The following is a 13,536-nucleotide window of genomic DNA, read 5'->3' as shown; positions in this document are numbered from 1 at the left end:
GTGGGACTCTACTTCACTCGGTAGCCTAATCGCCTCCATGCCAGCTGACTACCTGTACTGTAACCATGGCTGTAACAAGCAGACATCACAGATAGGATATGGGGGAAGTGGTCAGTCTGGTGGTCACTGCCTGTCGGTGGCTGCTGAAACCAGATGATTGTGCTACCAGTCGGCCACGGTGTGTGTTGTCAGTGCCTGGACTCTATGCTGGACACGGAAAGTTGCTGCATAACGCATAACTGGAGGAGAGCGGGTGAGTTGTTTTCGTGTCTTTTCAATAGAAACCAGGCTGATGTTTGATCGTATTATGTGCTGGGACCCTGTTTGTACTGATGACGTTTGGTGCTGTTCTGAGCATTATTTGTGGCTATAAGTGGCTTTTTGATCGGTGGCTAGTGGATCCGTATACTGCGCTGTTTGTTATGGTGCGGCCATTGCTAAAGTTGCTACAACTAGGCTAGAGAAGCTAGCGGTTAGCAGACTTCATCTCTCGAGGGGGCGTCTAACTCGGTGTTACGGTGCGTTGGACCGGCTTAAATTTACGCCGGAATATCCCTTTAACTGTGGCTGATGAGATAGAGAACAGGTGTGTCGCCTGCACACCTGCCGACTCGTTAGACCTGCTCCTAGGAGAGAGGGAGTCACTGGGAACACAGATTCACAACACCCCTGGGGGTTAAACATTTTGAAAATCGCCTGTGTTGGTTTCTGGTCATTTTCTCCAAAACCACTGGCCCGATTTCAACCAAACCTTCTGCGTTGGACTCCCCTCGGCCCCCCAGATATTATATCCGAGTTTGGAGAAATTTGAATTTTGGTCAAAAGAAAAAAAAATTCAACAATCCTGGGGGTTAAAATTTTGAAAATCGCCTGTGTTTTTTTTCTGGTCATTTTCTCCAAAACCACTGGCCCAATTTCAACCAAACCTTCTGCGTTGGACTCCCCTCGGCCCCCCAGATGACATATCCGAGTTTGGAGAAATTTGAAGAAATTTTAATTTTGGTCAAAAGAAAAACATTTCAACAACCCCAGGGGTTAAAAATTTTGAAAATCTCCTGTGTTGGTTTCTGGTAATTTTCTCCAAAACCACTGGCCCAATTTCAACCAAACCTTCTGCGTTGGACTCCCCTCGGCCCCCCAGATGATATATCAAAGTTTGGAGAAATTTGACAAAATTTGAATTCTTGTCAAAAAAAAATTTTTCAACACCATTTTCATTTGTAATTTTCTCTGTGTCCGGTAGCAACGGGTCTGTCGTGTGTACACTACATCATAGCCAGGTAGAACAACTATAACCCCCCCCCCCCCCCCCCCCCCCCCGCACACACACACACACACACACACACACACACATGCATAAGGTACATACACACATTGCCTACCCTGTTCATAGAATGAATCACAGCCGTTTCCAGTTCGGTGTCTAAAACCGTATTTCTTCGGTGAAGTGCTCCATGCAAAACCTAAAATGCTTATATTAGTTATAGTCAATTTTAGTCATTTGTTATAGTTTTAGTCCAGTTCTAGTTGACGAAAACTCAAAAAGGATTTAGTCTAGTTTTAGTCAGTTTTTGTTAAAAAAAAAGAGCTGATCGCTGCCTGCCACTCTCAGAAGCTATTTTTGACTGAGTAGAGCTGTTGCTAAATTGTGTGAAGCTCTAGAGCAAGGACAATCCACAATATGAAATTTAGAGGCAATCGCACAGCCCTACCACTAACTTAAACATCCGTCGTCTCGTCAACGAAAACTCACACACGTCTTGTCATGTTTTAGTCATCAAAAAGCCATGTTTAGATGGCTCAGAGACCAATTATATCAACAGCCTAAGCAGCTCAGAATGCCCCGATTACCTCAAGAAACTGGTCCTCAGTAATGGTGAGAAATACCAGACCCTTATAATATTCCCAGTGACAAATGGATTTCAGATAGAGAAGCCCAGTGTGTACACAAAGGACAATTTGCGTGCATATAAATCTTTAGACGGCTATAATTATGTACTTTGTGGCTTGAAATTTTATGACACGGGTTCAGGGTTTTGTGCTGTGAGGGCAGCCAGAGACAGGGACTAAAGACAGAACCTGTCCCCAATGGAAATTTGGGGACAACGGAAAATCTCTCATCAGTATACGCATCCTCCTCCTCTGCAGCCTTTGACAGTTTCTTACACATCCCCAAATGCCTGTCTGACAACCTTGGCATCACTGGCACAGCTCTCTCATGGCTTCAATCCTATCTATCAAACAGAGCCCAGTTTGTCAGCATCAAAGGCTCCTCTTCCCCTTCAGCCCCAGTCAACTAAGGTGTTCCTCAAGACTGCGTGTTTGGCCCCCTACTTTTCACCATGTACATGCTTTCTCCCTTGGTCAGATCATACGTCGTCATGGGCTCAACTTCCACTGCTATGCTGATGACACCCAGCTGTATCTCAGCACCTCACCATCCACTCAGTTCCCCCCACAGTCTCTGGTCAACTGCCTGCATAACAACCTGGATGACAACCAGCCAACTTCAACAATTGAAACTCAACAGCAAAAAGACAGAGCTAATGGTTGTGCCTCCCAATGCCCTTATTCAGAACGTTGGAGACCTTCCCCTCTATGTGGATGGCTGCTCCATCACCCCATCTAACCCTATAACCCCTAACCTCTAACCCAATTTGGGTGCCATCCTGGACTCTACCCTCTCCTTCCGGACACACATTATCACCAAGTTCTTCTCAACCTTTTTTCACCTTAAAAAACATTGCCCAACTCCACCCCTCACTCTCAGACTGTGGCAGAGACACTTATCCACGCCTCCATCACTTTCCAACTGGATTATTGCAGCGGAGTCCTGCTTGGGGTACCCAGCAAGGCCCAGGACAGGCTGTGCAAAACTCAGCTGGTAGGGTTCTCACACACACCAAGCCCTTGCAGCACATCACCCCCACCCTCACCCACCTTCACCAGCCAAGTTCTCTATCTCTTACAAACTCCTCCTCCTCACCTACAAAAAATCTCCTCACATCCTCACCTCCAGTACCTTTCTGAACGTCTCCACCAACACACCTTGTCCCGGACCCTTCATTCCTCTGATATGGGTCTGCTCTCCACCCCCTGTACCAGACTACGGACCATCGTAGACAGAGCCTTCAGTGTGGCAGCCCCCACTCTCTGGAACTCTCTCCCTCCTGGAATCTGCACGCCTCAACCCGGGACACCTTTAAATAAGCCCTCAAGACTCACCTTTTCACCTTGGCTGTTTATTTGTTACTCTTTTGGGTCACCTTGAAAGGTGAATTTGAGGTAGGCCTATTATTATTATTATTATTATTATTGTTATTAGAATGTATTTTTTGGGCTTGTCCCAGACTTATACAGCCATAGTAAAGTATTAAAAATGTTAAATTCATTACATCTTCTCTTTGCATTGTCACATAATAACTTATGAACATATTCTAAATTCATTCAGTTTATATATGGACAATTAGGACATTTTTTATATAATTTTATATAGCACTAGTTATACTAGCTATAGCACTATTCACTTCTGCACATACTGTAGAAGCTGGCTATGTTTTCTCTTTTTGCAATGCTCCTTGTGCACACAAGAGGGAGGCAAAACCTCATTATAGTTCTTGAGGAACTGGCGCCAATTGGCCAGGGAAGTCTCTGTGATGGACATAGTATTTTTTAAATGATTAGGCCTTTCTGTTCTGCATGATTTCCCTCAGTCAGAGCCTGAATTGACTGTTTAGATTGATCAACTCCATTCTATAATTTTTGCAAGACTGTAAGCTGTTAAAGAATCTTGACAGCATGTGGTCCAACTGCTTGCAGTATGTGACAGTCTTATAGAATAATGATATATCTCTCTAAGTTAAACTACCTAACAGTGTACAAGGTATAATTCAAAGCTTAACATCAATAGCACTAACATGCAACATATAGGCTAGCCTACATATTAATGTTACAGTAGGTTAATATTAGGCTAATGAAAAAATAAAAAGCATATGTGGTGACAACAGACAGTTACACTGTCTCTGTATGAGCAGCCTACTTTTACTTTTGATCTGGATGGTACACAGGGTCTACTGACCTCAGTGTACTGATGCCAAGGGAGTAATGCCTCTTAACCATTTCCTACCACCAGGTGTCGCTGTTGACTTGTGTCTCTCCCTCATCTAGTAAAGTCTACTGTACAAGCTGCTCCATCCTCCCATGATCGTGACCAGACTGCTGATGAGTAGTTGACATTTCAGAGCTCCCCTTGAGATGCATGATGAATACAGTATTGACTGAAATACCCTGGTCGCATCAACTTTAGCAGAGACTGTCAGGATGCTGAATATAGGCTACAGTTAATTGCACGTAGACTACAATGGTACATCAGCTTTTGAAAAAAAGAAAAACATGTTAAATTTGTCTTCATGTAAATGAAATTAATTAGCATTAACTGTGAAAATGATTTTATTCCTGTGACATGTCAAGTTGACATTAGACGTCATAGAGGAATTACACTGCAAATTGAGCTGCGACCCTTCAAAATAAAGGCGCCGCGCGGACACCCAGTGGCCCATTTCAGGCTGGATCGCCAAGAGTGTTTTAATTTGAAAGTCCAAAACGGAAGTGCAGCATTTACGTTTTGAAGATTGACTCTGCTCACTGGCATCCTCTCTGCACTCCGCGCTCTACGTGCGTGAACTGATTGTGTGTGCGAGTGAACGTGTGTGTGTGAAGCGTGTGTGCGTGTGTGAGTATCTCTCTCTCCCTCTCCCTCTCTCTCTCTCTCTTTCTGTGTGTGTGTGTGTGTAAACACAGCGGCTCGCTCGGCTCATGTTAGGAGCGAGGGCCAGGTCCGACTGCAGCACCAGACATTACCAGGCTGAATTGCGCTCGGCGGCCGCTCAGATGAGGAGATGGCTGCAGCCGAATCGAACCGGAGATTCACCAAGAACCTGCTGAAGCCGGGGAGCGCGGCGGAGATCCGGCAGACGGCGTGCAACGCAGTCCGACACTCCGCAGTGACGGTGAGTAACAGACCTGCATGGATTGTAAAAACATGGTGGTATAGTGAAAACGCATCACCACCTGTGGGCCCAAAGCTGCTTTTTTTTTTTTTTTTTTTTTTTTTTTGCTTTGCTTTGCTCTGGGATTTCACTGCTTTGTTAACCCCCTCCCTCTCCCTCTCTCTCTCCTCCTGCTCGTCCTCCTACCACCTCCCCAAAAAACATCATTGCTTTCATGTGCAGCACCAGCAGCCTCTGTCAAGACGCCGCACCGCTGCATTGTAGGAGCAGACCTGGCATTGACATTCATGTTGCATCTTTCCTTGCAGTTCTTGGGTGAACACTTGCAGCACAGTGCAGCAGTGCTGTTCAGCCCATTGATCCTGCAGAAGGAGGAGGTGGAGGTGGAGGTGGGAGGAGGACAATTCAATACATTTAAATGGATAAAAAAAAAATCGCTCCATATGCGCAGGAATCGCCACATTTCTTTCCAGTGAGTGTTGGAAAGAAGGCGCTTATTGGCTGATAATGTGGCTATAAAGTGGTGGAGCCTATCATATCCCCCCTGTGGGTTGGAGTTTATCCCAGTGTGTGTGTGTGGCTGGCTGGGGCGAAGTGAATGAAATGCAGTAAATAACGGCTTGGTAGTAGGATAGTAGGATGCGGGTATCACACGGGCAGCGGTTTGCATCTGCCCAGCGGCGCACAGAAAACACCAGGGAAGATGGAGGGAGGGAGGGATGGAGAAGAAGAGGGAGGGGGATTCGCTCGACCACTGTGTTTGACTTACGAGTAATTATATTATCAGGCTATTTTAATATCGTGAAACGTGAAAGCGACGCTCCAGTGGGTGTGTCCCGCCTTATAATGAGAGGCTCTGATTGACACATAAAATAGCGGGAGGAGGGGTAAGCCAGGGGAGAAAAGCAGCCTCTATAACACAAATAGGCTACACACAAGGAGAGGGATTTGTGTTTTGATGATGTCCTTTTGATTCATCTGGCAGAGGACAAATCCTTTCTACCTTACATTTTCTGTGTGTGTATGAGTCTCTCTCTCTGTGTGTGTGTCCATTCAGTAGAGATTAGCATAGAGAAAGGTCACTCCACTTGAGTATCTTTGCCGCTACTCTACATCCTCTTCACTCTGGTGTTAGTGTGTCAGTGGGACACAGGCAGAACAGAGCGTAGTGGGGATTGATTGGAATAAAGAGGGGAAAATGTAATATCACTGGCAGGTTTTGCATGGGCAGACCACAGGATTAAAATGAGAAAGAACTGAACAGTGAGACACAGTGAATGAATGCTTGATATATTACATGTTCTATGAGCAGCTCAATACTGACTCTGGGCCTGCAGAATGCAACACAATACAATATTAATAATTATAACATGAGCCTTAAAAGTAAAACCAGGTTTACTGACAGTTTGAATTTGTCATGTCCCCAAATGGAGTGAAAACATCAGGGCAGTGTATATTGATTCCATTATTGGATGTATGAATTGACTGGTGAGTCACCTTGTGGTGTTGTAGGACACATCATACACAGTGTTGCATCACAGTATAACAACACACTGTGGGGCTTCACTGGCTTACTTAGAAACATTACAGCTCAGGTCACATGCTGAGCTTGTTGTTTTCAATCCTAATTTCAAGGAAACCTATCAAGGTATTTTCATTTTCATAAAAGTCCCCATCTATTAATCATGCACAGCGGGTTTTACATTTTGAGATGTAATGTGAGGGAAAGCACAAGTTTAAATAATGCTCCAGTGTCTGGGGCCTGGTGTTGTGCATGCTAGTGTGTCTCTATTACACTTAAGTGGGACACTTTAAAGACCAGAGACATTGTTATCATTGGTATGAGTAACACCTGTACTTTTCCTACGAAATCAAATGTCTCAAGAGACAGGAGGTCTATTTTTAGACATTGAAAGTTCAGGTTGAGTTGTGTTACTTCAGAAAAGCCCTTAACGCTTAAAAGGACATTTTCTACAAAAACAAGTTCTCATGCTAGTGATATATTTCCACAGATAGGCTACTTGTTCTGTTGCACAGGTGCTCAAAGGTTTTGCCTTGAGTTGAGATTGTGAATGTTTTATCTTGGCATTTGTAATTTGACATGATTGTATGATTGTTACCTCATCACACTTGTGCGAAATCATATAAACCTCTAATATTGCCCGCCTATTAATTTGTACCATTGCTCAGTCAAGCCTATAGTACAGCCAGACATATTATGGGTTTGAATACTGCAGTGTAACCCCTGTGAGAAAACCCCCTGATTGTTGTCTAACTCATGTTTTGTCATTTCCCTCCTTGATGCAATTTACCAGAAAGCCCAACTCAAATGTGAGGTTTCATTTACTCAAAGTGTGAGCTGAACTGCAAACCATGACACATACTCAGACCCACATGAAGCAAAGATACCATCTCCTTTTTTGTCACTGTCATTCTCAAATGCTATAGACTGACTGGCTGCTCTCAATTTTTCCCCCTATATCTTGAAAAAGTAATGATGAAAAAGAGCCATAAATAATGAATGGAAGCCTTTCTACGGTATATACGATGCAGAAATGTTCAGAGTGGGAAGCTGGATAAGGGGATTAAGTGTGTGTGTCAGTGTGTAGGTATAACGCGTGTGCGCACAGGCTTAGGTTAAGTGGGTGTGTAAATGTCCATAGGCGCCATGTGCATGTGTTTGTGGACGTTTTTTGTGAGTGTGTTAATGCACGGCCTTTGTTGGTGAAAGAAACCAGGTCAGCAGAATCAGGCCCTATGGCATAACAGTCAATGAAGCGTGAGCCTCCTTTCTCTCCCTCACTGACCCCCTCTCTCTTTTCATAGCTAGCTAGTTTTCCTCATTCACTTAACCCCCACCCCCCCCACTCCTCCCCTGAACCCTCCTCCCCATCTCTCCATGCCTTCACCCCTTCTTCTTCGGTATTCAAGTCACTTCTGACACTGTTTTCCTCTGTGTGTGTGTGTGTGTTTCTCACAGCTCTGCGTGGGTCCTAAGTCTGGTTAGATCAGTTTCTGAAGAGTGTGTGAATGTGTTGCATGTACAATGAATGTGTGAAGCATAGCCTACAGTACGTGATACCTGGTAAATCCAACCCCCCCCCACTGCAGTACGCTGCATTTTCCTCTTGATGAACTGCTCTGTGAAAGCAATCACTGCTGTCTGACTGCTTCACTGTTTCTCATAGTGGTCAGCCCACCCATCCTCAAATATGCAGGGCGCATGGAAGGGTAGATAGTTACAAGAATGAAGGATGTAATGGTCGAGTTTTGGTTTTTAGAAAGTACATGTTGTTTCAGTTACCATGGGATGTTTTCCCTTACATCTTTTCTAGCCTCTGAGCTGCTGTACAGCGAATAACAATGAAATGAAATCAACTCTAGGAAATATACAGCAGAGTCGCAGCAGCAACATATCGCAGCAAAGTCCAGTGTATTTTAGACCAACTTGTGCTGATTTTGGCACCAGGCAGTGTGTGTGTGTGTGTGTGTTTACGATGACTCCAAGTACAAGTGAGCAGCATAGCAGCGTAGACACAAGTGTCATTCTTGTTGTGAATCTGGCTTCCTGCTGGGATGAACCACATGTCATACCATGCCGCGAGGATGCCAGCCACACCAACCACACAGCCAGAGATTGGGGCCAACATGCCCACCCTGGCATCCCACTGTAGCTCCGAGTCTATTTACCCAGTAGCACAGGGTAGCTTGTATATGCAGTCGCCAGCGCTCGTTCCTTTGGGCCATATGCATGCTCATGCTTTTCCACATGGCACCCAGTTTTTGGTATTATATTGCCACGGTCCTGTTCTTCCCTTGGCAGATAATACCACTCCTTGCCTTTGGCATCCTTGGTGCCCTTATGGTACTACCAGCTTCATGCCTAGTCACATATTGACTATTTTTGGTGTCCAATACCAGCCTTCAGAGCTCCATTTTGTTATTAACCAGTGTCTGTTGTCCACTCAGAAAGATGGCTCTGTAATCCTACAATGTTTTTTTCCCCCCACATATTAAGCTAATTAATTTCAAATCACCCTAGAAACAGGAATTACTGCTGCTGACTGGTTTATAATTAACTGTTCAATGCCATCAACTACTTGAAGCAAGCTTCAGGTTTCTGCCATTGGTTGTCATATCATACCGGCTATGGCAGCAAGTAACAGTTATTTTCATTAACAATAATCATCCGCCAAATATTGGACCTCACCTAGTTGCACTTCCCTTGGTTTCTTGGGAAACCAAGAAATCCCATGAGCCTCCGTAGCGTAGCTCTGAGCAGCTCGCTGCTCTGCTCCACCGTTCTAATAATAGCTTGCACCGACAATTTTAAAGATAACAAACCTACTCCTAAAATTATAGGGATTATGGCAATGGGCCAATTTGCCAAAATGTTGAACTATCCTTTTAAATTAACTACATGATCAATGATCAGACCGGTTGTTGATTAATGTTCTGTTGGTCAAGTACTATACTGGCTCCATTGGCTGCAGTATGTCAGCCATGTAACCGAGCTGAAAACCGTTTTCTCCTCCATAAACAAGAGAAATCAGGTATGAAATTGCTATAAGAAATTGTGGATTTCTTTGGAAAGGACTTGACAGTGATGTAAAATATATTTGACTTATAGTTAATGGGCTTCAACCCTTTGCAATGATGGTCCTTTACCAGTGCGGTTCACCTCTGCGCTCATGTGCATGCTCTTGCTCTCCTGGACTAATCACCGGGGAGTAAGTAGTACTGTGTGTTCGTTGGCTTTCACACTAAAAAGTAAATCGACTCACACTCGCACTGAAACGTATCGAAACGATGCCACACTTTGGTTAAAGTTCAAGCGCATTTCCTGCCTGCATTTCTTCTTTTCTCATACAGTATATGACCGAAAACTTAGAGTAAATGTTCTCAAATATTGAAAAGGGTGTTCCTGCACTATTTTACTGACCTCTTTGTTAGCTCTTTTTTGGGTTTCACTCATTTGCAAGCTTGCATGCCAGTAGTTATGCAACTCGTCTCTCTTTATACTCTAGAGGAGAGGGCGGAAGATGGGATATTTGTCTAGATCTCCTCTCCTCTCCTCTCCTCTCCTCTCCTCTCCTCTCCTCTCCTCTCCTCTCCTCTCCTCTCCTCTCCTCTCTTTTCCTCTCCTCTCTTTTCCTCTCCTCTCTTTTCCTCTTCTCTCCTGAAATTGGGCTGTTTTTTTGGCTTGTCTCATTAAATTAGTTTCATTTTCTCTGCTCTCTGTTAATCTCTATGTACATCAGCTTTTATTCCTCCGCCTTCTGGGCTTCTACTAGTCATATTCTGTATGTGTCTATTCTTCTACTAAAATCCTACCACTGGGCATGTCTGGCTGGCTGGCTGTCTGTCTGGAGCTAAAATTTGTGTCAGACAGCGTGAAGCAGTCATTTTTTTTTTGGAAGGGAGGGGGGCGGCGGCACGGTGTGTAGACATGTTCCAGCGATCTGTTGCGTGTGTGTGCATGTGGTCGTTGGAGGGACATGCTGTCAGTCTGACCCTTACTCTCTCCCCCATGATGCATCATGTCCTCTGCCTGTGGTGCATTGTTCATGACTGCTGACCTGACTTTTTTACCCAACATACATGCATGGCCTCGCACATCTGACTTTTTTTTTAGACTTTTATTTATTTGCACATAAAAAATAAAACAAAACATTTACTTATCTCTCTTACTAGTAAGAACGATATGAAAAATAAATGTGCAGGTGAGGTCTGAAACCTGAAAGGCTTATAACATAACCTCACCTTGATCTAACACATAATTGAAGCACAGTCAAGAAATAATAATCGCATACCTTGTGCAAGGTATAGATAGAAAATAAAATTAAAAAAGAAAGGAAGGAAAAAGATGAAAAAAACAGGGAAGATGTTGGTAGTAAAAATAAAAGTAGTAGTGATGATAACAGCACTAAATAAATAAATAGACGAAAAAAGAGGTGAGAAAAGAAAGCGAGACAAAAGAAGAGAACAGATGAATTAAGTTCAAGTAAACACTAAAAAGGGAAAAGAAAAGAAAAACAAAAAAAAACAAAAAAAACATGGGGCACTAGGGAAGCAGAATTAAAAGTCAAGCCATGTTTTGATGTTCAGTTAATTTTAACAGTAGTTTCTTTTTAAATATTGCCAAGGAGGAGGAACTATCGGCTAATTGACTATGTTCATTCCATAACAGAATTCCTCTGTATTTGATGGTGTACTGCCCTCTGTGTGTTTTTGTGCCTGTGCGGTACACGCGGTTGCTCTGAACAACCAACCGTTCAGGCTACATCAAAAACCCTGTAGCATGCACATGGGGTTGGCTGTTGCTTGAGATCTGTGTCAGCGTGGTTTTATCTTGATTCGACCACAGCGCCCTGCTCTACGCCGACAGGAGAGTCGTCGGTTGTCGCGCTAATCAGTCGCCTGCAGCAACAACTAATTTGCCCTTGTCATGCAAGTTAGTCCAACTGATAATGCTGAAAATCAATTGTCCCGGAGGAAAGAAACCGGTCAGATTACCAGTAATTACTCTCCCGCCGCCGTGTCTCCGTTGCCCGGCAACAGAGAAAGGTCACTTAGGATGGAATTCTAACAGGAAGCACTCGAATCGCATATCCTCGCATATCTCTACTTTTTCTCTCCCTGCGGTGTATCTCATTTCATCTCATCCATCGCTCTTCTGTTCCCACGCTCTCTCATCTACATCTTACAAGACGTCTCATAAATTAATTTGTCAATTTGTGCAGCAGCTTATATTAGAGATATTCCTATAATTGTATCTGTAACCCTCCCCCAGAAAACTGCTTTCTGTACGCCCACTCCGTCTTTTATCACCTACTACTTGTGTTTCCTTATATTTGTCTCTTGCTTCGCTCTCGGGAGGTCATTAGACCGGCTGTGGCTGTCAGATGAGATCTGCACCAATCCTGTCACTTCTGTCCCGTGCCTCTTTATGGGACATCTGGATGGGATGAGGTAGGACAGGGACAGGAGGAGTGCTGCTGGAGTCAGAATCAAGTTTATAATTGGGTCAGGCATCACCAGTCTTATCATTTTTAGAAGGCTAGACCATAAAGAGGGAAAACCAGTGAGGGAGGAGGAGGGTGAGAAGAGGAAAAGAAAGATTCAGTAGATTGGTCTCCCCCTCCCAGAGGAGTCTGCACTGAAGGCTCCACTGCAGATAACTTGTCCTCTTCCAAAACCCTCCACCCTGTGTATGTGTATGTGTGTGTGTCTGTACTGCATGTGTGTAATCGTACCTGTGACTGTAAGCTCAGTTTGGAGCGTGCATGCAATTTCTAAATATCAGTGTGCTACATAGAAGCTCTCCAGGTCCCCATAGACGTTCTTGTAAGTGTTCCAGTTCTCCAGGAAAGTTGGTTTCGCAACATTTGAGCAAAGTTAATAGAAATGCTGCGAGCTTATCTTAATTCCCAAAGATCCAGATATAAAGCTGCTTCACAAATCAACATTTCTTTGTCTGCCAATACGGTTATTCTCTTACATAAGTCGGGGGTTTGAGGGGGGAAAAAAAATACCACAGTTGGATTGAATAACCGTCTAAATAAGTCAGTGAGAGAAAAAGAGACTCCCCCAGCAAGAACAATTAAGAATGGAGCTTCTGGGCTGTAGCATTACAATGGATCACAGAATGATAATCAGGAGTTCTAGCTGCTTTTATTTGGTCTGACTTGTCTTTATGTGGGCCACCACCAGTCCACCCATTGTAGCTGATGTGCACTTTTCCACCTCTGTTTCCGTTTACCTTGCAGTCTGTGTGTGTCAGAGGAGGAGGGTGTGAATGTGTCACCTTTTAGATTGTGTTTTTGCACATGTGGGACAGGATGTCACTCCCTATCTCTGTCTCTCTCTCTCACACACACACACACACACACACCCCATGCATTTCATGTCTCTGAAGAACTCAGCTTCGATGGCGCCTCCATCATGTGGTGCAACTTAAATGTATGTTCACGTCGCTGTAGAGATTTCCTCAGCAGGGCGACGCACACTTTCTCTTTTCCTTGTTCCCCCCTGTTCCTCCCTTTCAGTTTACCTCTTCTTACCCCCACCCCCTCCCACCGTTATATTTTCACTTCTCACCTTCTGCCCCCCTGCCGCCGCTGCTGCTCCGCTCCCTCTCAGCCTTTTTTTTTTTCTATCGCCACATGAATTCCCTAATTACCTACACTTCCTTTCTGCTCCCTCGTTCTTTCTTCAAAAATCAACTGGATTACATTCGCACGGCTCTTTGGTTCTCGCTCCTTGTTATTTTTTGAGTGAATGCTTCTAGTGTCACCGGTGTGTTTAGACATGCAGACAAGAGAATAGAGAAAGGGATTAGAGGAGATGAATAGCTCTTTGACATTTGTTATGACTGAGCTGCAGACGACTCTGCCGCGTTTGCCCCGATAACAGTAGGACCGTGCACTGCCAGGGCCTTGGTGTGTGTGTGTGTGTGTCTCCACATCTTTCTAAATGACTCATTCAGAAAGGACAGAGAAATAAAAGCAAAAGGGAAAAAAAAAGA

The 13,536-nt window shown here is 44.2% G+C and overlaps 1 protein-coding gene across 2 annotated transcripts in view; it reads left to right on the top strand.

Annotated features, from left to right (window-relative positions):
• Positions 1 to 4,745: 4,745 nt before the first annotated feature.
• dock10 (dedicator of cytokinesis 10) overlaps positions 4,746 to 13,536 on the top strand; it is a gene marked incomplete at its 5' end in the record, with an annotated part of 70,806 nt that continues 62,015 nt past the window's right edge. For both annotated transcript variants that reach the window (XM_083984602.1, XM_083984601.1), the window contains one exon: positions 4,746 to 5,009. In XM_083984602.1, the coding sequence (XP_083840728.1) occupies positions 4,899 to 5,009 (111 nt within the window). The remainder of the gene's footprint in view (positions 5,010 to 13,536) is intronic.

Source organism: Trachurus trachurus (genome assembly GCF_905171665.1).
Source record: "Trachurus trachurus genome assembly, chromosome: 13".
In the NCBI taxonomy this organism is placed as follows: Eukaryota; Metazoa; Chordata; class Actinopteri; order Carangiformes; family Carangidae; genus Trachurus; species Trachurus trachurus.
Note: the sequence above shows the minus strand (reverse complement) of the source record. Positions and strands in the feature narration are given on the sequence as shown.